At 29.7% G+C, this 25,590-nt stretch overlaps 3 protein-coding genes across 3 annotated transcripts; 1 reads left to right on the top strand and 2 right to left on the bottom strand.

The window, feature by feature from the left end:
* The first annotated feature begins 2,242 nt into the window (after window positions 1–2,242).
* LOC136088567 (uncharacterized) lies at window positions 2,243–5,478 on the top strand. The gene is made up of 3 exons (XM_065812504.1): window positions 2,243–3,416; window positions 3,687–3,783; window positions 4,116–5,478. The coding sequence occupies exon 3, from the start codon at window positions 4,217–4,219 to the stop codon at window positions 4,991–4,993; it is 777 nt and encodes a 258-aa protein (XP_065668576.1). The 5' UTR covers window positions 2,243–3,416; window positions 3,687–3,783; window positions 4,116–4,216; the 3' UTR covers window positions 4,994–5,478.
* Window positions 5,479–17,040: 11,562 nt separating this feature from the next.
* LOC136088005 (zinc finger MYM-type protein 1-like) lies at window positions 17,041–18,357 on the bottom strand. The gene has a single exon (XM_065811641.1). The coding sequence runs from the start codon at window positions 18,355–18,357 to the stop codon at window positions 17,041–17,043; it is 1,317 nt and encodes a 438-aa protein (XP_065667713.1).
* A 4,873-nt stretch (window positions 18,358–23,230) lies between these two features.
* LOC136087688 (uncharacterized) lies at window positions 23,231–25,146 on the bottom strand. Its single transcript, XM_065811124.1, has 4 exons — window positions 24,333–25,146; window positions 23,984–24,189; window positions 23,563–23,722; window positions 23,231–23,414 (listed from the first exon to the last, which is right to left on the bottom strand). The coding sequence occupies exons 1-4, from the start codon at window positions 24,343–24,345 to the stop codon at window positions 23,281–23,283; spliced, it is 513 nt and encodes a 170-aa protein (XP_065667196.1). The 5' UTR covers window positions 24,346–25,146; the 3' UTR covers window positions 23,231–23,280.
* Between the last annotated feature and the right edge of the window lie 444 nt (window positions 25,147–25,590).

Here is a 25,590-nt window from a genome sequence, read left to right as displayed (position 1 = left end):
GTGCCAGCCTAAACTATGTTGCCATAGGTTAAGTAGCTGTGTATAAATAAAAAATACAAACTTTTTAAGGATTTTATAATTAGGAATGGCTTAACACTACATACCCAGCGGGCACACGACGTTGGAATAACGTTGATCAACGTCGATCAACGTCAATCGACGTTATTTCATCGTTATTCCAATGTCGTGTGCCCGCTGGGTAAAATAGCAATATTTTTTGAAATTTTTGACTTTTTATGAAGTTTACACGATAAAATTTTATCAAAATTGACATCTAAAAAACTCACGGAAAATTAACTTTTGAATAATTTTTATTAATGAGTAGTGTGGGCAGCATAATAAGGATATTTTTTGCTTTAATCGATTTATGAAACCATAAGGTTTTTGTTTTATTTACATTCAAAAATAGTTAGTTGTATGTAACCATTCATTTATATTTTTTAATTCTTTGGTGATTATTTTAAAAAGAGTTTCCATATTTTTATGAAAATAAAAAAAATATTGGAATCATCTCCGATAAAAAGTAACTCATCGACAATCCATGCTTTTTTTAAATATAATTACGATATTACGATTAAACTATATTTGTCGGTCGATTTGTTTACGTCTTCTTATATATAAAAAAAAGATATGTAAACATAATTTTAAACTAACAAAATCTGCTCCTTAAAATAAAAATTGTTTTAAAAATATTAACTATTCTTAAAGTTTATATTTGAGTTTAAAAACGTTTTTATTAAAACATAACGCTCTTAAAAGAACCATAATTACATACAGCCATATATTTTCGGTGGCCCTTTGTGTGGCTCTGCAAATAATAGGAGTTGTGCTAATTACCATAGCCTTATGAAAGTTACTATTGTTACCATAGCCTCAGGAAGTGAGTTTTTTTTAATTTTAGGCTGTTAAAATTCTATTTGGAACTACATTGAATCGAGGCCAACTTTATATACCGTCTGTAATTTCTATAATTTTTGACGCCGGGAACGGAATTAAAAATGGCAGACGTGTTTGAAAAGTTATAATCATTGGTATAATAATATTTGAATAAATAAAGAATTTTTATAGTTTGGAAGCTTAAAATCCATTCATTCAAAAGTTGGAATTCAATTTTATCAGAACTTGAAATTCATAACTTCAAAACCTGAAATTCTGAACTTTAAAACTTAGAATTCAATCATTTAAAAACATTGGAAACTAGAGAAGATTACTTGGGTGATACATTCAATTTATTGAACGAAAAGATTGAATCAGATAAGCAGAAAAGAAGCATGAACTAGTAGAGAAACTAAAATATCAAGAAGATTTTTTTTTTCTTGCTATCTCTAAGTATTCGTTATTTGAGACCACTTACTTGTTTTTTGGAATTGTTAGCTTGTTTACTTATATTTTATTTTAGTTCTATTTTTATTTATTTTTCTTTCTAACTTTTTAACTACTTAAGTACTTATTGTTCTGGATTATTATAAGTGTATTTATATTTAGTGTACTACCTTTATATTCATTTATCATACTACTTCCATGATATCTTGGTATGTATATTGGCATGATACCGTCAACCGGGGTGACTTCGGACAACGGGGTGACTTCGGACAGAGCATTACTTATTATTTTACTTCAGTTTCTTTTAGCGATGGCGCGAAACAACAAACGTTAACTAAACTTAAAAGTGTTGTGTGGAACAAGCTCTAAAGAAGATATAAAAAAAGCTACAGAAGATCACAGTAAAGGCATGAGTATTCGAAAAGCTGCTGATAAGCATAAAGTCAAAAAATCAACATTGCATGATCACATTAGAAAAACCCACCTTGAAGAAGGTTGGAGACCAGACAATTATCCCAGTCGGCATATCTAGTATTGTAAATACTCGGAGTATTGATCACGTATAACATACCGCCGTTGATACCAGAAAAATACGCATTTAGTTTTAAGTTTCGAATTCGAGTTCAATACCACTTATTTATCAAAAATACGTATTATTTAATATTTGATCAATATCGGAAACGATATCGTACCCGATTTTGATCATATATCAACTTATAATGGAAAAACAAAAATCTTTGCTTTAAAGCGCATGCTTAAACTGAAATTGTGAAAGCAAAGTTTAAAATAAAAAGTTTTCTCTTAAGAAATTTAGTAAAAAGTTTGTCTGGAATGAAAAGGAATAGTCAGGAATACATGAAAAGTTGTATGAAGAGATATCGTTCTGCTAAAGCAGAACGATATCTCTTCATAAAGCGTATATCTCCAATACATTTACAATACTTTTTTGTACTAAAAAAGTTACTAAAACTTTATCATAAAAATATTTATTACTACTTTTAAATTTATTTAGTTTTATGAAGTCCTAAATTGATATAAATTCAAATATATTATAAATCCTATCATTTCATGCCTTGCTTATTTTATTATGTTGATTATTATTTTATTAACATTTCTGTTATGCTATTATTTTTTTTGTACTGTTTTAAAAGATTTAGAAAAATAAATTAAAATTTCGAGCCAACACTAACATTTTATTGTTGCTAAACGTTAAATTTTGTTATAAAGATTGCAGTTCTTCTATCTGTTTTTTGCTTTTTATTCAATAAGTATTTGATTTAAATTAAATATGATTATAATTTGATATTTTATTAGGAGATATATGTTTTTATATATGAATATATATATGAATCTTTTTAGATTTTTTCATGTTATTTTTAAATTTTTTGTTCGCACAATTCAAGTTATATATGTTTATAGTTTGCATATATGTTTATATTTTGTTCAAAGTTGAAAAGTTTTTGATAAATATATGTATGTGGTAATATGTGTTATGTAATTGTTTTATAAATGTGTCATTAAAATAGTATAAAATGTATCTACTGTGTATATAAATATTATATGAGGTGTTTATATATGTTATATAAAGTTAAATAAATGTATTGTGATTTATAGTTATTATATATGTTTATATTATGTTTTTTCCATGTTTTCAAAGTGTGTGACTTGGCAAACGTGTTGAGCAAGATTTTTCATAAAGTTGTTATTTATGTTACTAATGTTGTTACATTTGGCTTACCTTTATGTTAGTGTCTATTGTTAAAAATTATAAGTGGTTTTATTATTGAAACTCACTGCTTTTAATAATTCACTAAAAGCCACTCAAGAAAAATTATTTTGCCGTATATACATTTTGTTAATATCTTAATTTGAATTTTTAGAACGATGAAGTACCAACATGATTTGTTTTCTAAAAGCTAACATGAAATAACAATATTTATCAACTACTACTCTTTTATCATGACATCTTATCTCTATCAAATATATTGATTTTCGATTCATATATGATGTTTTTCTTTGTATTCACTTATCCATTACATTTTTTCATTTCAGATTTATCATATGATGGATTTATGCGATATAAAAGAACAAATGTATGTAAATTTTTATGAATTTTTTCTAGGCTTTTCTAAATGTGTTTCTTATTAACATGGTTTTACAAGCAAGGTCTGCAAGCAAATTTGAGCTGAAAATATTTTTTAGCTTTTAAAGAGAATTGACGTTATTCTTTGTTTAATTTTATTCGTTTAAATATAGTAGTTCTAACAAATAAATGTTTGTTTGTTCTTGGTTTTTTACTTATCTGTTTTCAGATTCTTATAAACTAGGCAAATCAGCTAAGCAAGTTTTGTTTTATTTTTTAGTGCTATTGGAAAGAGCTAAAAGTTATTTTTTTGAGTGATTGAAAAGAACTGAAGTGTTTTTTAGTTACTTCACACGGTGTAACTGATACTGGTTTGAGTAAGTTTACTATTTTGTTTTATTTTATATTGGATTTATTTTATATTTGATATATATTATATTAGATATATATTTTGTGTATTTAACATGGAAAACTGACTGTAATTTGTTGACACGAAAGTTTATAAACTTAAATCTGCCTATATTTCAGTATATATATATATATATATATATATATATATATATATATATATATATATATATATATATATATATATATATATATATATATAAACACATATATTTTTAGTATATTTTAATATATTAATTATATTTTAAAAAAACACGTATATTTTAAAACACATATATTTTAAAAAAACACATATTTTTAGTGCAACACTGTGTTTACAAGGTTTACAAGAACAAGTTAAAAGTTCAGTACAGGAAGTAATCCACTGTTTAGGGTGGTAGTCTTCCGATAAAGTGATAGAAGATGGAATTGGAAAGCAATTTTTTATACCGAGTAAACTGGCCATCTTTTGGACAGGGCAATCATTCTCCAGCCTCAAAACTGTTACATGAGTGGTGCGGTAAAATTTCCAAGTATGTCTTAGAACTATCAAACAAAATAAAAAACCTTGAGGATAAAGAAAAAAATTATTTGAAAATCATTGATGGCCTAAAAGATGACCTATGTAAATCAAAGCAAAATGTAAATTCAGCCAATATTACCAATGAATGGGTGCAAATTGTTACAAAAGGTAGCAAAAGTGGTAAAAAGCCACCTGAACAATTAGTGGTTGCTAATGCAACCATAAATGAGCTTCATGATAGAGAGAAGAGAAAAAGAAATTTAATTGTTTTTGGAATCCCAGAATCAACTCAAACAGATTTTTTAAATAAGAGAAATGAAGATGAAAAAAAGATAGCAGATGTTTTTGATTTTATTGGCAAAGCAGATATTAAACCAGTTTATACCAGAAGACTTAGGTCAAAAGATAAAACAAAGCCTGGTCCAATTTTAGTTGAACTGAATGAACCATCTATTAGAAATCCTGTTCTTTTAGCAGCAAAAAAATTAAGAAACAGTATCGATCATAAACAGATTTATATAAGTCCAGATCTAACTGAAGCTGAAAGACAACTCGATCTCCATCTAAGACAAGAAAGAAACAGGCTTAATGCAAATCTTGAAACAAACTCTACATTTCGATATGGTATCTGTGGTAACCAATTGAAAAAGTTCAAGAAAAATCAAAAGTGTACTTAAAGCACCTTTATCACCTGAAAAGATAACAGAACTAAATTGTATATATCTGAATGCTACCTCACTCGAAAATAAATTAGATGAATTAAAGGTTCTAACTAGTTTGTATTGTTCTAAAATTGTTGGAGTAAGCGAAACATGGTTAAAAAATAACTCAATTGTAAATATCCCTGGTTACAATATATACAGATATGATAGAACTGGTGATTGTAGAGGTGGCGGTGTATGCTTATATATAAAAAATTCAATAGATTCATACGAACTGGTTGACACTGATTTTAGTATTAGCAAAATAGAATAAGTTTGGGCAGTAGTTTTTTTGGCCAAGATAAATACCTAGTTGGTTGTCTATACAAACCAAACTACTTTGTTGATATGGTAGACTTTGACAATATTTTTAAAATAGCAAGAAGATACGTTGATGTTAATGTCTTTAAAGATGTACTAATTATGGGTGATTTCAATTTCCCAGCTATTAGATAGTATAATAGTGGCATAGAGCATAAATTCTATAAAACTTTAAGTGATACTTTCTTCTATCAACATATAAACATACCAACTTTTCAATTGGCTAATGGCTCAACCTCAAATGTTCTAGATTTAAGATTCACAACAGAATCTGGCAGTGTATATGCTGTTGATCCAAGTTTTGTGCTTGGTGACATAAACAAAGGTCATCAAATTATTTACTTTAAATTCATCTTAAAAAATAATGTTAGCAGATTAGCTTGCAGTAACTTTAAGTTTTTGTATAGCAAAGCTAAATTTGATAAAATTTCTGATTTTATGTCCAATATTGATTGGGTGAAGTTGTACGAAAACAAGACATTGCAAGACATGTACAATGAATTAATTTACTATACCACTGAAGCATGCAATTTGTTCGTTCCAACCATAGACATTTCACGAATCAAAAGCTTAGCAACTCCTTGGAATAATAACGAAATCAAGCAGTTAATAAGAAGAAAAAGAAATTTAAGATACATAAATTGTGCTCACAGATGGAATGATGTTAAACTGACCAAAGAATATAAACAGTTATGCAAATTAGTTAAAACAGAAATATACAATGCTCGACTTTTATTTGAAAAGAATCTAGTGTTAACCTCTAAACTTAATCCTAAACTGTTATATAAGTATTTAAACAGTACAAATTCAATAAAAGACTCAATAAAGGCCTTGAGAATGCCTGATGGCAATTTATCCCATGAACCAAATAAAATTGTTAACTGCCTAAATAAGCATTTTCAGGATGTCTTTACTATTGAAGAAAAAGGAGATCTTCCACCTTTTTATCTCGAATTAAATAATGTAATTAAATATAAGGATATTGAACCTGATGATATTAGCTTTGAGTTAGTTTTATCTAAACTTAAATCACTAAAAGACAATAAATCACCTGGAGCTGATAAACTTTGTTCAATAGTCCTCAAGAATTGTGCTACATCATTTACTTTACCACTAACTCTTATATTTAGAGAATCACTTAAAACCAGTCAACTGCCAATCCAGTTCAAGTCAGCAAATGTAACACCTATATATAAAAAAGGTGACAAAACAGTGGCCAGCAATTATCGTCCTATTTCACTAACTTCTATTCCTTGCAAAATATTAGAATCTATTATAAGAGAAAAACATCTCGACGAAAACAATTTACTAACAATCCAACAGCATGGTTTTGTAAAAGGAAAGTCTTGTACCACAAATTTGTTAGAGACTCTTGACTTTATTTTTTTATGCAACAGTGATGGTATACCTGTTGATGTAGTAATGCTAGACTTTGCTAAAGCTTTCGATAGTGTTCCTCACAAGAGATTCTTTGCTAAATTAAATGCATATGGTATTAATGGCTTAGTTCTAAAATGGATGGAAGCTTTTCTAAATAATAGAAGACAAAAAATAGTTCTAGGTGAAGTTGTTTCTGAGTGGGTTGAAATTTTTAGTGGCGTGCCACAAGGCTCTGTTATTGGACCCTTAATATTTATTATATACATTAACGATCTGCCAAGTAAATTAATGAATAAATGCAAATTATTTGCTGATGATACTAAGATTTTGTCTAAGGTAATTTCTGATGAGTGTTCCTCAAGTCTTCAGAGGGATTTAAATACATCATTTAAATGGACAGAAGACTGGCTTTTAAAGTTTAATGTTGATAAATGTGTAGTAATGCACTATGGAGTAAACAACAAAAAGAATCCTCTATATATTAATGGCATAAAACAACCAGAATCAAACAGCGTAAAAGATCTAGGTGTAATATTTTCTAAAAATCTCAAGTGGAAAGATCAAGTTATTTCTGTAACAAATAATGCAAATAGAATGTTAGGTCGAATTAAAAAATCGTTTGCAAGATTGGACTGTCATTTACTTAAATCACTATACGTAACCTTTATTCATCCATTTCTAGAGTTCTCAGTACCAGTATGGTCCCCGTACGAAAAAGGTGACTGTAAAGTAATTGAACAAGTTCAGCGTCAAGCCACCAAACTGATTAAATCAATTAGGTTTTTCAGTTATGAAGACCAATTAAAAGTTTTGAAATTGACAACTCTAACTAAACGAAGAGAAAGAGGTGATATGATCAAACTATTTAAAATAATGAACAACATTAATAAAACAGAACATAACATACAAACTGTTCAAAATCATATTAGAGGTCACTGTTTCAAGTATTACAGGGAAACAGCAAAAAATCTGCAAAGGCATAATTTCTTTTACAATAGATCGGCAAACTTATGGAACTCATTGCTCTTGGAACTAGTAAAATCATCGTCTGTAAACTCCTTTAAAGCAGGATTCGACTGTTGGACGAACAACAATCGATTGAAGCGGCTGTCACAGTGTGCTTAAAAGCATTCTCACTGGCCAATCTAGTTACAGCACTAAATACTAACTAACTATATATATATATATATATATATATATATATATTATATATATATATATATATATACATATATATATGTATATATATATATGTGTGTGTATATATATATATATATATATATATATATATATATATATACATATGTATGTATACATATGTATGTATATATATATATATATATATATATATATATATATATATATATATATATATATATAATTACTTTTGAGTAAAATATTGAGTAAAATATACTGACTGACATTGCTTCAATTTTTTATACAAGGTTGTGCATTTATTATTTTTGTTCATTAAGGTAAAAATAATTTAATGCATTGTAGATTCTTTGTTAAATTAAAAATAATTGATGTAAATAAATATTGTTAAATATTTTTGATAAACGACTTATGTATATAAACATATAAAAAGATATGGATTTCAATAAATCTTAAGTTTAAATAAAGTCTTTGATTAGAAAAGATCACAAAATTTTTAAGATTCTTTTACGTTCATTTATTCAATTGTAACAATAGTAAGATTACTGGTAATACGTTTAATGATAACAGTGAAATTGAAGTAGATAGTATTAGGCTCACTGAAGTTATTAATGTAAAATGCTAATAGGCATCTTGAAAATAGTTGTCAAATGAAAAAAATAGATCTAGGCAGGATGAAATTAATCGTTGTTGAAATGTAAGAAATGCAACTCGGCGTGCAGAAAACTTACTTGACAGAACTCAGTGTCAAGCAGTGTTAATGTCTGTTAATTTGATTTTACTTTAGATACTTCAGAAGTTTTTGGTCATCTTTTGATTAGTTAGCTAATTGTTGAAACATGGTTTTAATTTTGTAAATTTAGTATGATGATTTAGTATGATGTGAAATTTACTCTATTAATCATTAGTCAACAGTTAGAGAGAAGCTGGTGCTTAATAAAGAAATGCTGGAAATTAGCTTTTAATCAAGGTAAAAATAATTTTGTTTACTGGTAACATAATAAAACCAGTTACTAGTATTTATTCCGTGCTTTTTTACATTTGTTAACATGCTGCTTTGGAAACACACACACTCTCTCTCTCTCTCTCTCTCTCTCTCTCTCTCTCTCTCTCTCTCTCTCTCTCTCTCTCTCTCTCTCTCTCTCTCTCTCTCTCTGTTAGATGAGAGGGAGATTTAATAAAACTTATGTAATTACTGAGCTCTTACGTATTTCTTAATACCACAAATGATAATGACCATTTATAAGAAATATTTTACGAGTTGCTTGCTATTTTAGCATATAGTTGCTCAAATTGTTTAACTATAATTGTCCCTTGATTGTTCAAATATTGTAATAAATAAAATCTTTTTAGTCCAAGTATTTAAGTTAATAAAATATCTTATTAATTTGTGGTGTTATTTGCCAGCGTTACTATAGTAACAATGTATACATTGTGTTGTCTAGCCTTTTTATAATCTCTTTTAATTATTGACAGGTTCATATATTCTGTAAACAGAATATATGAACCTGTCATTTCGAAAAGGACATAAGTCCAAAACTTTTAGCAGTTAGTTTATAAGTTTGAATTAAAAATTTCTGTATGATTTATGTTTTTTTTATAAAAAAGAAAAAATACATAAGTTATATACATTCTTTATTTATCTACTTCTATGTTTAATTTCTTTAGCAACCTAGACATTATTTTAATAAAAATCATATTTTTGTTGATTTTGAAAAGTTTTAGTAAATGGACTTGTGCCTTTTTGGAAATGACAGGTTCATATATTTTCTGTTATTATTATCCTAATTCTACTAACAATAAAATGCAAATAGTACTTTTGTATTTAAAAATTGTAATTTTTTTTTCATGTCTTTTTTTAGGTATTTGCAGGCTTTACTTGACTTTCCTTTTCTGGTACTTGTGTTGTGACAGATTTTAAAAAGAACTGATGTTAATGCGGTCTTTATGTCGTTACCTATAAGCAATGACGTTGCTGATACGGAGTCAAAGTTAAAATATATATTCATAAATAATGCGTATTCTGGAAAGTTTTAAATGCGCGTGTAATACGAGGAAAATATCGTATTGAATATTCTCTGGTTATCGTGTTTTATACGTGTTTACAAAAGTTTCAAATGCGAGTCTGATACTCAGTAGGCGTCGTATTGTATACCTGTCTTTATACGCATCTAATGCGTATTTCTAATGCGTGTTCGACACGATAAAATGGCTAACATGCATACCACATTGATACGTATTTAAACAAGTTTCTAATGCGCGTTTACAACTAAATTTGCCGACTGGGATAAGCAAAGCAGATGAGGTACTCATTGCTCAAATACTAGAATCTGTTGCTGATTTGGGCTTTCCTATCGGAAGATTAGATGTCAGAATGATGGCTTTTGATTTCCTCAAAATCGTAATGGGTAAAACAGCTGTAATTTGCAAATTGGAATTAACTGGTTAAATTCATTTATGAAACGAAACAATATTTCTGGCATTAAACGATCGAGATCAAAGTTAGGAATAGAAATGATAAATAATCATTGTAGTTTTATCATTAATTATATGTGTATTTGAAATAGTTTATCAATAGTTGTTTTGTTTTGTTTTTTATTGGAAATAAAAATTTTTTTAATTAAGCAGCTTTTCACTTAATTATACATTCATTTTAAAATCCTTGATGTTGAAATTTCGACTTTAAAAATCACAAGCTTCAAGTGTCCGAAGTCACCCCATTTCAAATTGGGAAACTGAAAACCAAAATTTCTTCATGTTCTTTATTTTTACAGTGGTACGATCCACAAAAATATTTCCATTTTGCATTGATTTTAATGAAACAATTTAATATTTTCTTCAAAAATTGTCCAAAGTCACCCCCGGTTGACGGTATTGTTGTTTATGTGCTAAAATTACTCGTTTTTCTTTTTTAAAGTACTGTTTATTGCTATTTTTTATTATAGTTGTTGCTATATACTATTTGGTACTTTTTATTATAATTGTTGTTGTATTTAGTACTTTTTGTTGTATTTGTTGTATTACTTGTTTTGTTGTATTGTTGTATTACTATTTTGTTGTATTTGTACTTAGTTGCTAATGTTTTATGTTATGTATTATAGCTACTGTATTATTATCTCTCATCTCCTTGAATTTATCATTATTCATCACTGTTTACAAGCTATATTTAATCTAACAAGCTCCATTTTTTTCTAAAATCATACTAAATATAACCAAATTGTTTTAAAATCATACTATCTCACTATGCCATCTAAGACTATTCAATTTGGCTCATTCTGACCTTAAGCTTGACCAAACATAATCACACAAGAATACTAATTCACAATATTCTCTTGACACTACATCAAGTCCACGAAATTCAACTTCAGATCTAAATAATCCTCAAGATTCAATTAATTGTAAATACTATGACACCATAGATTTCAATAAAAAAATTAATCCTAATTCAGATCTTTATATTCATCTTAACATTGCTTCTTTACCATATCACATTGATGATCTCTGCAGCTTTATTAGCACTCTTAATAAATTCCCTTTGGCAATAGGTATTACTGAGTCAAATTTATATGTAAATGATTCAAATGTAACAAGCATATCTATAAATGATTTTAACATTGAGCATTGCCCAACTGAGGATAAAAAAGGGGGTGCTATTCTATATCTAAACTCTAATTTAAACTACATAGTTCGCAACGACCTAAAGATCTACTCTTAAAAATATCTTGAATCCATTTTTTTTTGAAATTATAAAGGCTCACTTGAAAAATATAATAATTGGCTGCATATATCGACATCCATCTATGAATCAAGACGATTTCACTAATAGTTATTTAACTCCACTATTGGATAAGCTAAATATTGAAAAAAAATGTATTTTGCTTATGGGGATTTTAATATGGATATACTAAAGTATAATGAATCAAATCCTATATCTTGCTACCTTGACTCGCTTATTTCTTTTTCATTACATCCTGTTATAACTCTACCAACACGCATAACAGCTAAATCACAAACGCTTATTGATAACATCTATATAAACTTCACTTCACCTGACCAATCTCTGGCTATCTTACTATTTCAATATCTGATCATATGGGTCAATTTATCTGCATTCCTAGAAAAACTTATCACCCTAAAAAAAGTATATCCTACAGGCGATGCTTCAAGAACTTTAACACAAATATATTTATTAAAGATGTTTCCAACATTAACTGGGCCCTATATATTAAAAAAGATGATGATGTAAATCTATTTCTATTAAAAACAAATGATAATGTAAATCTATTTCTATTAAATCTATTTCTATCAAAAACAAACTATATAAAAAACACAAAATGTAAAGATATTAATACTAAAAATGAACTGTTTTCTAAATTTAAGTTTTATAGAAACAGAATCAGCAATCTACTAAAAATTAGTAAAAAATCTTGTTACACAACCTATTTTAGTAAAAACTTAAATAATATTAAGAATACTTGGAAAGGGATAAAAGAAATCATTAATATAAAACCTTCCTATTATAGTTCAACTCTCAAACATGAATTGAAAGAAAATATTATCACAGATCAAACTACTGTATATACTACGATATATTAAACAACTTTTTTGTTACTATCCAATACAAACTTCAAAACAAAAACATACCTTCACAATCCAAATTTACTGATTATATCAACTCTCCGAATTCTAATACGTTCCTTATTGATCCTGTCACAGAGAATGAAATTTCTAATCTTATTAAAACCACTCTTAAAACTGGAAAAAGCTTCCTAATAGCCTTCCTACATTCCTTCTTAAACTTATTCCAGGCATAATTTCTAAACCTCTTAGTATTTTTATAAATAACTCATTTTAAAATGATTTATTCCCAGATGCTTTCAAAGTTGCTAAAGTCATTCCAATATTTAAGAAAGGTTCTACAATAGATATGTCTAATACGGACCTATCTTTCTTCTTTCAAACCTAAGCAAACTCTTCGAAAAAGCTATGTATAAGAGGCTCTATGCATTTTTGAATAAATTTAAATGCCTTTACTAACACCAGTATGGGTTTCGTGCTAATCATTCCACGACTCGCTCATTTATTAAAATTACTGAGTCAATTAGAAAAGCTCTTGATAAGAAAAACTTTGCATGCGGTGTCCTTGTAGATCTACAAAAAGCTTTTGATACAGTAGATCATTCTATCCTACTCAAGAAATTAGAATATAATGGAATCAGAGGAATACCTCTTAAATGGTTTACTTCCTATCTTCACAACAGATCTCAGTTTGTCTCAGTCGGTGACTCAAAATCTATTAAAATAAAATGTTCCAACGGTGTTCCTCAAGGCTCAGTATTAGGACCACTACTTTTTCTTCTCTATATAAATGACCTTAATAACTCAATTAAGTTTGCAACTCCTTACCACTTTGATGATGATACTAACTTGCTCATTATCAACAAATCTTTAAAAAAAAATTAACAAATGCATTAATCTGGATCTTGCCAATTTAATTCAGTGGCTTCGCTCAAATAAGCGTTCCCTCAACTGTAACAAAACTGAACTGATATATTCAAATCTAAAAAAAAAAATCAATAAAAATTTAAACTTTAAATCAAGTGGCCAGAAAATCATTCCTGTAAACTCAATCAAATATCTTGAAATTATAATTGATTCCAACCTATCGTTTGTATCCCACCCCAAAGATTTAGCCATAAAATTGAGCAGATCAAATGGAATGCTGGCTAAAGTTCGCCACTATGTCAATCTGAAAACATTATTAAATATATATCATGCAAGAAGTTTAAAGGATTTCTCATCTTCAAAACAAAGCTTTAAAAGTAATACATTTTCAGAATTACGAATCCAATCCTAATGTGCTTTATCGTACTTCTAAGATCCTTAAACTATGTGACCTTGTTCAATTCTTTGCCAGTTTGTTTGGAATTGCCAGTTTGTCAGGAACCACTTACACAAAAACCTTCCTCTTACCTTCAACAATTTCTTCCCAAAAAATGCAAACAACCGATACTATCTTCGATCAACTGATAATATGAATCTTGCAGTCTTAAATTATCGTAAATCAAGAGTAACCTATTCCATTCCTTCCTAGTCAAATACAGTTTATAAATCCAAAGATATGTGTATCTATAATAAATAAGTGTGAGTGTATATGTATGTATGTGTCTATGTATACATGGATGTGTATGTGTGTATGTGTGTATATATTTATATGTGTATATATACAGTATTGGACAAAACATTTGCAACCAACATCAAACAATGCTAAAAAGTGTTCCTAATTTTACATGTCTTAAAAACGAAACGAACTATACTACCACAGCAAACATTTCAGGAGTCTGGAGTCATAGCATGCCAATACATTAGCAATCAGCTGACAGGTGACAGCACACAGGCAGAATTTCGTTGACAAGTGCCATTTTGCAGCGGACAAAACAAGTGCAACTTTTTTGGTTTGTTTCATTTTCTTAGGTTTGGTCCGAGTCAACGTCACGGAAGTTTTTTAATAATTAAAGGAAGTATCCAGAAGTTTCCAGAAGCTTCCAGAAGTTTCCAGAAGAAGCATCTGGAAGCATCCAGTAGCATCCAGAAGTATCCAGAAACATTCAGAAGCATCCAGACGCATCCAGAAGCTTCCAGAAGCATCGAAAAGAAGCATCTAGAATCTTCCAGAACAGGTTCACACAGGTTCATTTTACTATATAAGAGACATGTAAATCGTTGACGATTTACCAAGACGTTGTGTTCCACAGAGCATTATTGTATCATCACAAGGTAAATGAAACACGGTAAACCTTGAGAAGCGTGATTATTTATTTTTATTATTTTTATGACTTCAAGTGCAAAAATGGCTCCCGACAGTCTTGGATTGGAACTAAGAAAGAAAATTTTTGGCGATTACGTAAGTGGAATGTCACAAAAAAGTATTTGTGATAAATATCGCGTGAAAAAATGGACCGTATCAAGACTATGTTCCAAATATGGTTCTACGGAGAAGTTGGCAGCAGATAACAAAGGTGGAAGACCGCGTTCCACCACTTCTAGAGAGGATTCTATGATCGTCAGATCCGTCAAGAAGGATCCCTGGATATCATCAGTCGAGATACAAAAGCAATTAGAGCTGCCTGTATTGGACCAAACAATCAGACGGCGTGCTGTTGAAGCCGGATAGTTTTCTCGACGCCCTGCAAAGAAACCACTGATTTCACTAAAAAACCAGAAGAAAAGACTCCTGTTTGCTGCATCTCATATTGACTGCAATGTGCAGAAATGGCGAACTGTCCTGTTCAGTGATGAATCGAAGTTCAACATCATTGGGAGCGATGGCATTTGCCGTGTACCTCGACCGGCCGGAAAAACGCCTCGATTTACGTTACTGCTAAAAGACCGTGAAGCATAGTGGAGGCAATGTAATGGTCTGGGGGTGTTTTTCTGCTAACAGTCTAGGTCCAATACATAGAAACGATGGAATAATGGACCGTTTCATGTATAAAAATATCCTGAAAGATGTTATGTTACCTCATGCTGAATGGAATATGCCAATAAAATGGGTTTTTCAGCAAGACAACGATCCGAAACACACTGCAAAAGTAGTGGTTTCAAGACAACGACCTATCGGTGATGGATTGGCCGCCTCAATCTTCGGATCTCAACCCTAACCCAACCGCAGAATTAATCGTGAAGGTGTTCGTAATAAGGATCAACTGTTTGAACAAATCCAAAAGGTCTGGGCAGCAATTCCACAAAGTTTCATTGATCACCTGATCGAATCTATGCCTCGAAGATGCAAGGCTGTGATCGACAACAAAGGATTCGCCACGAAATATTGATAGCGAAATACAGCTTGGTCAACATTTTGTCGAGTTGCACTTGTTTTGTCCAGAAGGAAATCAACTTTTTTTAATACTTTTGATTAATTTATTAATTTTCGTGTACAAATAATGAACTTTGTGATGAATAAAACTTGAAGAACTTTGTCTCTAAACAGTTACATAGTTACTTCTCTAAATTGAAAAAATGCAGCACTTTTATATAAAGAAACTAAATTAGCATTATTTGGTTGCACTCGTTTTGTCCGATACTGTATGTGTGCGTGTGTGACCTCAAACACTTTCAGGTTGACAGTTAGGTCGGCATTGCCGAATGCTGATCCTAATTCCGAAGGTTGACATGTGTATATGTATGCGTATATGTGTGAATTTGTATGTAATGTATACATATATAATACACATATATAATATTATTAAATGTGTGTATATGTATTTATGTTTGTATATGTGTATGTATGTATGTGTTTATGTATGTGTGCGTATGTATATGTACGTTTGTGTATATACGTATATTTGTGTATAGTATATATGAATCTACATTCATGTGTGTATATTATGTATGAATACAATTACTGTGTACATAGCTATTGAATACAGGGAGATATAAGTATATGTGTTTATATGTATTCGTGAACGTAAGTGTGTATGTGTGTTTGTATGTGTCTATATTTGTGTGTATGCAACATAATGTTTGTATGAACCAGGGCCGTACCAGGCCAACTTTGCGCTTCGGGCAAGCAAATAAAATTGCGCCCCCCTCCCAAAAAAATATACAAAAAACACATTATATATATGAAATAAAATTAATTATTGATCACAAAATTTATCGCATCAAGTTAAAAGAACAATTTGTCACCAATGTTTCACAAACTTCAGTTCAAGGTCACTTTTCTGGCTTTTTTGGAGGCAAAGTCACTAATGACATCATCAAAATCAAGTGCGTTGGCCACTTCATGTTCAATTGAAACTACTGCCAGACAAGACAAAAGTTCTTGGCCCATAGTTGATCTCAAATAGTTTTTTATGATCTTAAGTTTACTGAAACTTCTTTCACACGTGGCAACTGTAACTGGTAAGGTGAGGAAGATGCGAATAGCAATTGCCGTGTTAGGATAAGCATCAGTCAATGAGTATTTATGAATGAGCTGCAAAATGTCCATGGGGCTAGATTTTTCAAAGTTTTCCATCATGGCAGCAGCTTGATATTTAAAGCTTGCCATTTCTGACTGGAAATCTGAAGAATCTAAATCTGCCTTGTAAATTTTAGACAAATTTTTGGCTTTAGTCTTAAGTTCATCCACTGAACTTTTGGAGAGAGAATGTCCACTGAGGAAGTCAAAATCTGAGGATACTGCAGACAGCTTCAAACCGCCACTCAATTTGTGTGAGAATGCTGTCAAACACAAGGTTGCACTGGGATCCGAAATCTGTTTCTGGTGACAAACGGCAAAAGTCATCTTCAGCTTCATAAAGTGCCATCTGCTTCACTTTGCGCTTTCTCTTTATAGGAAAGTCTCCTTCAATTCCAATTTGGATAGCTGTTTCTGCAGCAGCTTTGATAATGTTGTCCACCCCAACATCTCTCAGATTCTGAATGGAAGCCTTCAGTCCTTTCATTTTTTTTGCTGCGATATCAATTGAAATGTTTTTAGACTGAAGCAGTTTGTTTTCCCGGTCAATTAAAGAAAGAATTTGACACCAAAAATCCAACAAACACAGAAAACTGAAATCAATTTGAATGATGAGCTCTTTTGCACTGCAAACTGAGATAGCATTTGTCTTGGGAGTGTGAATTATGGATTCCAAAACTTGAAGAACTTCTTTTATTTGTCTGTGTAGTGGGATGATTGCTTCTTTTTTGGCAGACCATCTTGTATCACTATTTCCCTTTAGTGAGATGGTCAATGTTTTCATCAGTTTTTCCCATCTTAAGGTAGAACTTGAGAAAAAGTTAAAGATGGCTTGAACTTTTCCAAAGAATGTAATCATGAGTGGAGAAACTTCAGCAGCATGGACACCAACAAGGTTTAAAGTGTGAGCTGCACATGGAACAAATCTTGCAAACTCATTTAGAGAATGGATGTGAGCTTGGACGCCATTATATTTTCCAGACATATTGGCTCCATTGTCGTAACCTTGGCCCCGACAATCAGAAATGCTCAGGCCATCCTTCTCCAGTTTTTCGGTGATTTCAGCGGCAGGACCCTTTCCAGTTTTTTCGTGAGATTCAATGAAGTCCACAAAGCTTTCCTCAATTGTACAGGTTTCCTCAGTAATGTGGACATACCTGATTATTTGGGTCATCTGCTCTTTGTGGGAGGCATCTGGAGTGCAGTCAAACAAAACAGAGTAGTATTTAGCTTCTCTGACATTTGACAAAATTTCATTCCTGACTTTCTGCCCAAGTAATTCAATCAGCTCATTTTGAATTCGAGGAGAAAAGTAGGATGTTGTGGTTTTCTTTGCCTTAACGGATGCAACGTGTTCAGCCACTAAAGGATAAGAATGGCTTATCAGCTCAATTAAGTTCAGAAAGATGCCACTGTTTTGCTCTCCAATTACTTCTGTTGAACCCCGAAGGGCAAGATTGTTCTTGGCACAGAACAAAATTGCATCAACAATCACTTTCAAGATATCTCTCCACTTTTTCATCTCTCCGTTGATAACTCTCTGCAGATCAGAATCCAAGGTCTTTCCTTCCATGCTCCGGCCCATGCTGAATCAAAAAGCACCTTGTTTTATTTGTCATTTTAGGCCATGTAGCTGGATCACTGTGTTGAAAGTTTTCTCCTGAGGTTGCTGAAATTTCTGAGATTTCTGGAGGAAATTCACTGTTGCCCATTTCAATTGGTTTGAAAAGCTGAGAATTTCTATCTTCTTGTGCTTCTGAATCATTTGGTCCGAATTCGTCTTGACTTTGGCCAATGAAAATCTCCTCTTCAATTAATTCCAATGGATGATATGAATTTAAGTCAGTAATTAAAGATGTAGCAGCAACTTCAGCTGTTGAATCATTATCAAATTCATTGCAAATATCCTCTGAAATAATTTGTTTTTCCACAGAAGAGTTTGTTACCAACCACTTCTTGAAACAATTTCTTAGTTTTGCGTCACTTTCAAGACGGTCTCTTCTTTCCTTCTTAAATTCAGCACCAGATAATTTTTTTGCACGATTCATTGTAAAAAATAATGTTCAGAAAATACAAATTCTTATTTTTTAATTACGCTCTTCTATTATTTATTTTTCTTTTTTCTTTTCTTCTCCCTCTTTATTTTTATTATTATTTGCTTACTTTACTTTCTTTAGCTTTCATTTCATTTGTTTCTTTATTTAAGCCGCTTAAATTAAGCGTTCTTTTTTTTAAATTCGAAGTTCTTTTTGTCTTTATTTTTTTCTTTTTAGAATAATTTTTAATGTGTGCGTTAAATTAATTTATATGATCCTTAATGAATCATTTGTTTATATTATAAATAATTATTGGTTTTTAATTGTCGTTCTTAAATTCAGCACCAGATAATTTTTTTGCACGATGCATTGTAAAAAATAATGTTCAGAAAATACAACTTTTTAGTGTTTAAGGGCGCTCTTCTGTTTGGTAAATTAGCTTTTATTTTAAAGTTCGTCAGGAGGCGCAATTTTAATTAATTTTCTTATCAACATAAAATTGACGCCACGCAAATTAGTTTCATAATGTGAAAATAAATAAATTAATTTGGGGAATTTTGCGCCCTCCCAATTTTGGCGCCTCAGGCCGCGGCCCGGCTGGCCCCGCCCAGTATGGTATGAACATAATTTTATATTCTGATATTTTCATAATTACTGTCGTGTAAGGTTTTTATATAACCAACGTTATTAATATATTTGATTATATGAGTTTATAAATCCTAGTATAATATAAATCACATTAATAAAATATGATAATAATATAAATCACATTAATAAAATGTGTATTTGTGTGACTAATACTAAATTATTATTATTCTTTTTATAATTATTGTAATTACTTTTATTGTTGCCATTTTTTTTTATTATCATCATTATACTCTTATCATTGCATTGTTATTATTGTTGCTACTACCACTCTTATTATTGTCATTATTAGTATTTTACAAGGTTTTTACTTAAGATTAGTACATGTACTATTTATAAACTTCCGTGAATGTAACAACTAGTTCAGAATATATGAATTGATTGATTATTGTGTAAGAGATTACCTGTAACAATTATTTAACAAATATAATAAATAAGTTTGAAGTAGCCAAAGGCTAGAGAGTTCCAATAAGCCACTAGTATGTGTATGTATTTAAATTCATGATATGGCTTTGAGTGACAAAATTGTTTTTATTGTTGTATTTCTTTTAGTGGCACCGAAGCTCCCTTTTAATAAAGACCGGCCCTGTAGCCAGTATAACATTTTGGGAAAAAATGTTTCTTATTTTTAACTTTACATTGGACTAGTTTTAATAAAAAGAATATTTATAGGAAGGGAGGAGGGGGCTTTGTATGTTATAATATACAGAGCCCCTCCTCCCTCCCCCCCCCCCCTCATCTACACACATACTTTTTTTTCTGAAGAAACTTTTATTTTCAGCAAATTTTAGATATGGAGGACTTTTTTAGAAATTGACTATGGCGCCCCTCCATTTCGAAACCCGTGTCGTCGGCCATGATATATAAATATACTTTATCGTTTATCAAAATAAAAGCAATAACAGAAAATTATCAGAGTTATGTATAATTAGTTACTGTAATAATATTTTAAAAATTAAAATCAAAAAAATAATAAAATTAGTTTTCAGATTCTTTTAAACATTTTTGTTTTTTAGTGCATATTAATAAAAGTATTTCAAGCAACGTTATTTAGTGCATTTTATTTAAAATAATTTAAGCAACATTATTTAGTACAGCCTTCACATGATAACCAATAAATTATTTTTTTTATTAAATCTAATATTTTTAAATTGTTTTGTCCTAATACATAATAAAGTATAGGCACGTTAAACATAATAATAAAGTATAGGCACGTGAAACATATTTAATACCTAATTTTTAATGTTCTAGTGATTATAAGTATTCATCAGGATGTATAAAATATTTTTGACTCTAAATAAATTAGTGTCATCTGCAAATAAAATAGTATTTAATATTTTTAGTATAATTAATATAAATAATATAATTAAATTTAATACAATTAATAGTATTTAATATTTTTGATGCAAAATATTAGTCATTTATGGTTTACTGTGTTGTAAGCTTTAGATAAATAAAAAAACCTATTGATAGCAATCACTAAATCCACATGATATATGCTTTACTAATTCAATTATTGCATGATCAGTAGAAAAGTTAAAGAATTCTCTTTAAACCATATTGATTCAAGTATAAAATCTTATTTTCAGTTAAATATTTATAAAGCCTATTTACATAATGCGTATAATAAGTTTAGAAAAGCAAAACTGAAAAAAATGCTTTTTGGAACTGCAAGAAAATTATCTAAATGTCGGTGCCGGTGCTTAAATCTACATATTAATTAGGGTGGAGCGATTTTCATAGCAAAAAAAAAAGAGTTTAAAAACCAATATTACTGAGACACGAATCAATGTCTATTAATTATAAGATAAAAGTAAAAAAATATTTTTTGATTTTGATGAGATCTTGAGGGTCCTCTTTGGAATTTAAATTCTTGACAGGTCCTAATATTTTTGAATTTTTTTTTTCTAAACCATATCAACCTTGGACTCAAAAAAAGCAGACAGAAAAAAATGCTTGTTTCATAAATAATAATTTTATTAAAAAAATTTTTTAGTGAAAAAAATACTTGCAAAAATATACCTTAAAACCCCCGTTTTGTTGAGGACGGGGGTTTTTAATGAAAAAAACAACTCTACTTTTTTAATTTTAATTTTTTAATAAAAACAAATATTATTTTCAAAATCAGCATATTATTTTGCTTCTTTTAAGTATCAAGTTGATATAGTTTAGAAAAAAAAAATTTATACAACATTACCCATCAAAAATTTAGAATCCAAAGAGGAACCTCAAGAACTCATCTAAACTAAAAAAAAAAAGAGTAAGGTTCTTTTTTCACCAAAAGATATTGATTTGCTGCTCAGGCAAATCAAATTTCAAAAATTTTCAAAATCGCTCCACCCTAATATTAATGAAGTTTAAATAAACAATACCAAAACATATAAATATTTAGGAATCAATCTAGATCCAACCCTTTCACTTAAATTTATAAACATATAAATATTTAGGAATCCATCTAGATCCAACCCCTTCACTTAAATTTTAAATGTAATAAGATCAGTGGGCGCATTAGCTTACTAAATAAAACAAGACACCTGCTAACAATAAACGCTGCTAAATAAATTTGTCTCAATGATCTAGCCAATTTTTACTTACTTAAACTACAACTTAAAACATACTGCAACCCAATTATACCGAATCAACCGTTTATATAGTAGAATAAATCATATAATATTAAATGCAAATAAAATTTCAAACGTTAATATAAATTTCCCGCATTTTAAAGAAGTCAATGGAAAAAAAAGCTGTAACTTGCGTTTTTAAGATCTTAAAGAAAGAACTTGGTTATGCGTATTTTCTAACAGGTTTAAGGCAATTTGTCATTCAGCAAACACAAGAAACAATGAAATATCACTGACCATACCTAAAGTAAAGCTTGAATCCACGAAAAAAGGTTTTTATTACCAAGGAGTAATTTTGTATAATAGTCTCCCATTCGCTGTTCGCCAGAGTAAGAACCTAAGAGAATTTAAAACTAAACTAATGGATATTTCTAATTTTAAATTTTATTTTATTCTGTGATAAATCTACTAATGTTTTAATATTATTTTATATTCTTAAGTAATTGTTATATTTATATATTTTTTAATGTATCAGGGGCCAATAGGATAACAGCCTAATTTAATGTGCTGATTTAGCATTACCTGTATAAATATTTTACAATAAATAAATAAATAGATCTGTAGTTTGAAATGTTAGTCTCATCACAAGATTTGGAAATTAAAATTTTTTCAAACAATATTTTATGGCCTTCTCTCCCCAGCGGACGACCGAAATTGGACGAACGGACGTCCTTAAGACGTCCTATGGACGACTAAATGAAACGGCACTCGTCCGTCCGTTTTGGATGTCTAAAATTAGACGAACGGAAGTCTATTTTGGACGTCATGAGACGTCCAATAGACGACTAAATGAAACGGCATTCGTCCGTCCATTTTGGACGTCTATAGACATCCATACACGTCTGAAATATTTTTCAAAATATGTCTAACTAGATAGATAGTCTAATTAGATATATCTGTGTCTAGATAGAACTATATCTTTCACAAAGTGTGTGTGTGTGTTTATATATATATATATATATATATATATATATATATATATATATATATATATATATATATATATATATATATATATATATATATCATTTTAAAAATTCTGATCAGAATTTCAAATGCTAATAAAAAAGGTGTGCTAAACAGAAAACTGAAATATGTAAAAATCATTTACTTTTAAAATAATAAATATACAAAGCAACAATTTTATGTTGCTTCCTCATCATTAGCGTCAACATTGTTAACTATTTTTACTTTCGGCAACGCCCGCTTCAATAAATCGCCAACAAGGGCTTCGATAGTTGCGGCATCATAACCGGTTCTTATGGATACTAAGCCTTCTAAACAAGCAAAAAAGTAAATTGCAATTGTTAGTATTCTGAACACAGAAATGGTTTTTATATAATCAATTTTTTTTTTTTAAATGTAAATATAAAATCAACTTATTTTTATTCACCTTAGGAATGCACAATACAATCATTGCCTAACCTTTAATACACTTGTAATGTTGCGTAGATGTAAACTTAAGCTTGCCTTTTAATCCATCTTTACTAAATAAGTTTTGGACTTGTGGCACCATTAACTGGTTTAAAACATTTTTGACAGTTTTTCGTGCTGTTGCACCACCAATGGCTTTGATTTGAGTGATCTGAAAAATTGCTAAATTGTTAAATCTAATAAGTTCTAAAATCTAATACCGTAAAACTTAAAATTTATATTCCAACTTTACATTTTCACAAACACGATATTCTAACGTTACAAGAAACATTACTTGAATCATCAGAAGGAACATAATAGATTCCTGTTTCATTAGAGTTGACCACAAATAACATACAACTACGTTGTATGTTATTTGTGGTCAACTCTAATGAAACTTAGAATATACTCCTGGAAAGTTTAATGTTTTTACCTTGTTTTTCATAGCACAAGAACTTGCTATGAGAAATTCCTCTTCTTCGTTAAAGCACCTAATATCTCTGTGTGGGATTGTAAATATGGCACCCACATTATTAGCACCACTTTTTGGCTGTGTTTCCATGTTGTCCAATCGCTCCATAATTTTAAGTTGATTTTGCTGCAACAAATCTAGTTTCATTATCATGGCATACTGAAACTCTAAATATAAATTCTTTATTTGTATTGCATCAAACAGGAAAAAACATTTATAAAACTAGAGATAAAATTTTAAAATCAGAGAAAGATTATTTGATCAGAGAAATAAAGATCATCACAAACCTTTATTTCATGCAAAAACCTACGTTTATTTGTCATTTCCTTAAATGAAACACCACCATCTTGAAAGACGTTAAATTTTTGTTAAAGTGGTACGATTCTAAATCCAATGATTGTTGGAAATCTTCATTACACAGCCCACTTTTTTTCCGTGGAGATATAAGTGGCACATCCAATTGAATTGGCGATGAAGAACCAGATGGTGTGCACTTTAAAGTATGCAAATTTGGACTAGGAACTCGTTCCTTTGGGTTAAGCATATTTGAAACTATAAAAAAATAATCCCAGAACACAACAATTGAATACCAAACATATCAAAGCTCTATACACATTTTTATCATAAATAATTAATTTCTTCAAGGTCCAGGGGCAACTACTATTTAATTTTTGTTAAAACCTTAACTCAAGCCCATAACTGTGAAAAAATAACCTTGCTGAACAAAGAAATTACATAAAGAAATTACATAAGCAAGTTTCTGAAAATATTTACTTTTCACAAATTATATAACAGTATAACATCTGACAAAAAATAATGCAAACAGTTTTTAAACAAAGCAATAGATTCACTTACCAGGGCGATCATTTTCATCTTCAGTTAAAAAGTTTAGCATTGCCTGACATGTTTCATAACTTCCAACTCCACACTCCAAAACAAATTCTAACAATATAAATTCTTGCCAGCCAGGTTCTGGACTAGCCCATTCAGATAAATAAACACCTACAGTTTTTTTTCTTCGAGGGGGATAGTATACTATACCTTCGTCTGCATTAACCCAATGAGTAGGTACTACTGTCTTAGTGTCAATACCATCTTCTTTAATTGCAATGGTACTGTACAACCTACAATTTTAGATAATTATAAATTAAATAGCAAATAAGTCGTAACAATTAAACTTACTATTTATTCTGTACAACATATCAATGCAGAATTGTAACTCTTGTATATTTTAACTGTTTGAGGATAAAATCTATGTTTTTATAAATCATATATGATTCTAAAAATAAGCTTTATATTTAAAAAATGGAAAACCTTCAATAAATACATATATAACAACAAAATATACGCAATTTCAAAAATTCACATTATTTAATAAAAATATTACAACTTTGTTATTTTTAAATGGAATACACACACATTTTCTAAGTAAGTCATGCATGTTAATTGTTTGCATTACTGGACTGCAATTATGGTTTTTGACATAGTATTTATTAAGAATCTTAGATTCTACAAAGTTGTCAAAGAAATTGTTTAAATAATACTTTTTATAGATGTCACAAACTAAT

The sequence above is a fragment of the Hydra vulgaris genome, chromosome 12 (genome assembly GCF_038396675.1).
Source record: "Hydra vulgaris chromosome 12, alternate assembly HydraT2T_AEP".
Classification (NCBI taxonomy): Eukaryota; Metazoa; Cnidaria; class Hydrozoa; order Anthoathecata; family Hydridae; genus Hydra; species Hydra vulgaris.
The sequence above is the reverse complement of the archived record's forward strand: the minus strand, read 5'-3'. Positions and strand labels throughout refer to the sequence as shown.

What these genes read in the sequence shown, in the direction of transcription:
- LOC136088567 (XM_065812504.1), top strand. Translation starts at nt 4,217, where the DNA reads ATGGAATTGGAAAGCAATTTTTTATACCGAGTAAACTGGCCATCTTTT.
- LOC136088005 (XM_065811641.1), bottom strand. Translation starts at nt 18,357, where the DNA reads ATGAAAAAGTGGAGAGATATCTTGAAAGTGATTGTTGATGCAATTTTG.
- LOC136087688 (XM_065811124.1), bottom strand. An exon ending in CTTGTGCTATGAAAAACAAG is followed by an intron (nt 23,723 to 23,983) that starts GTAAAAACATTA and finishes GCAATTTTTCAG; the next exon opens with ATCACTCAAATCAAAGCCAT. An exon ending in ACATTACAAGTGTATTAAAG is followed by an intron (nt 23,415 to 23,562) that starts GTTAGGCAATGA and finishes TTGCTTGTTTAG; the next exon opens with AAGGCTTAGTATCCATAAGA.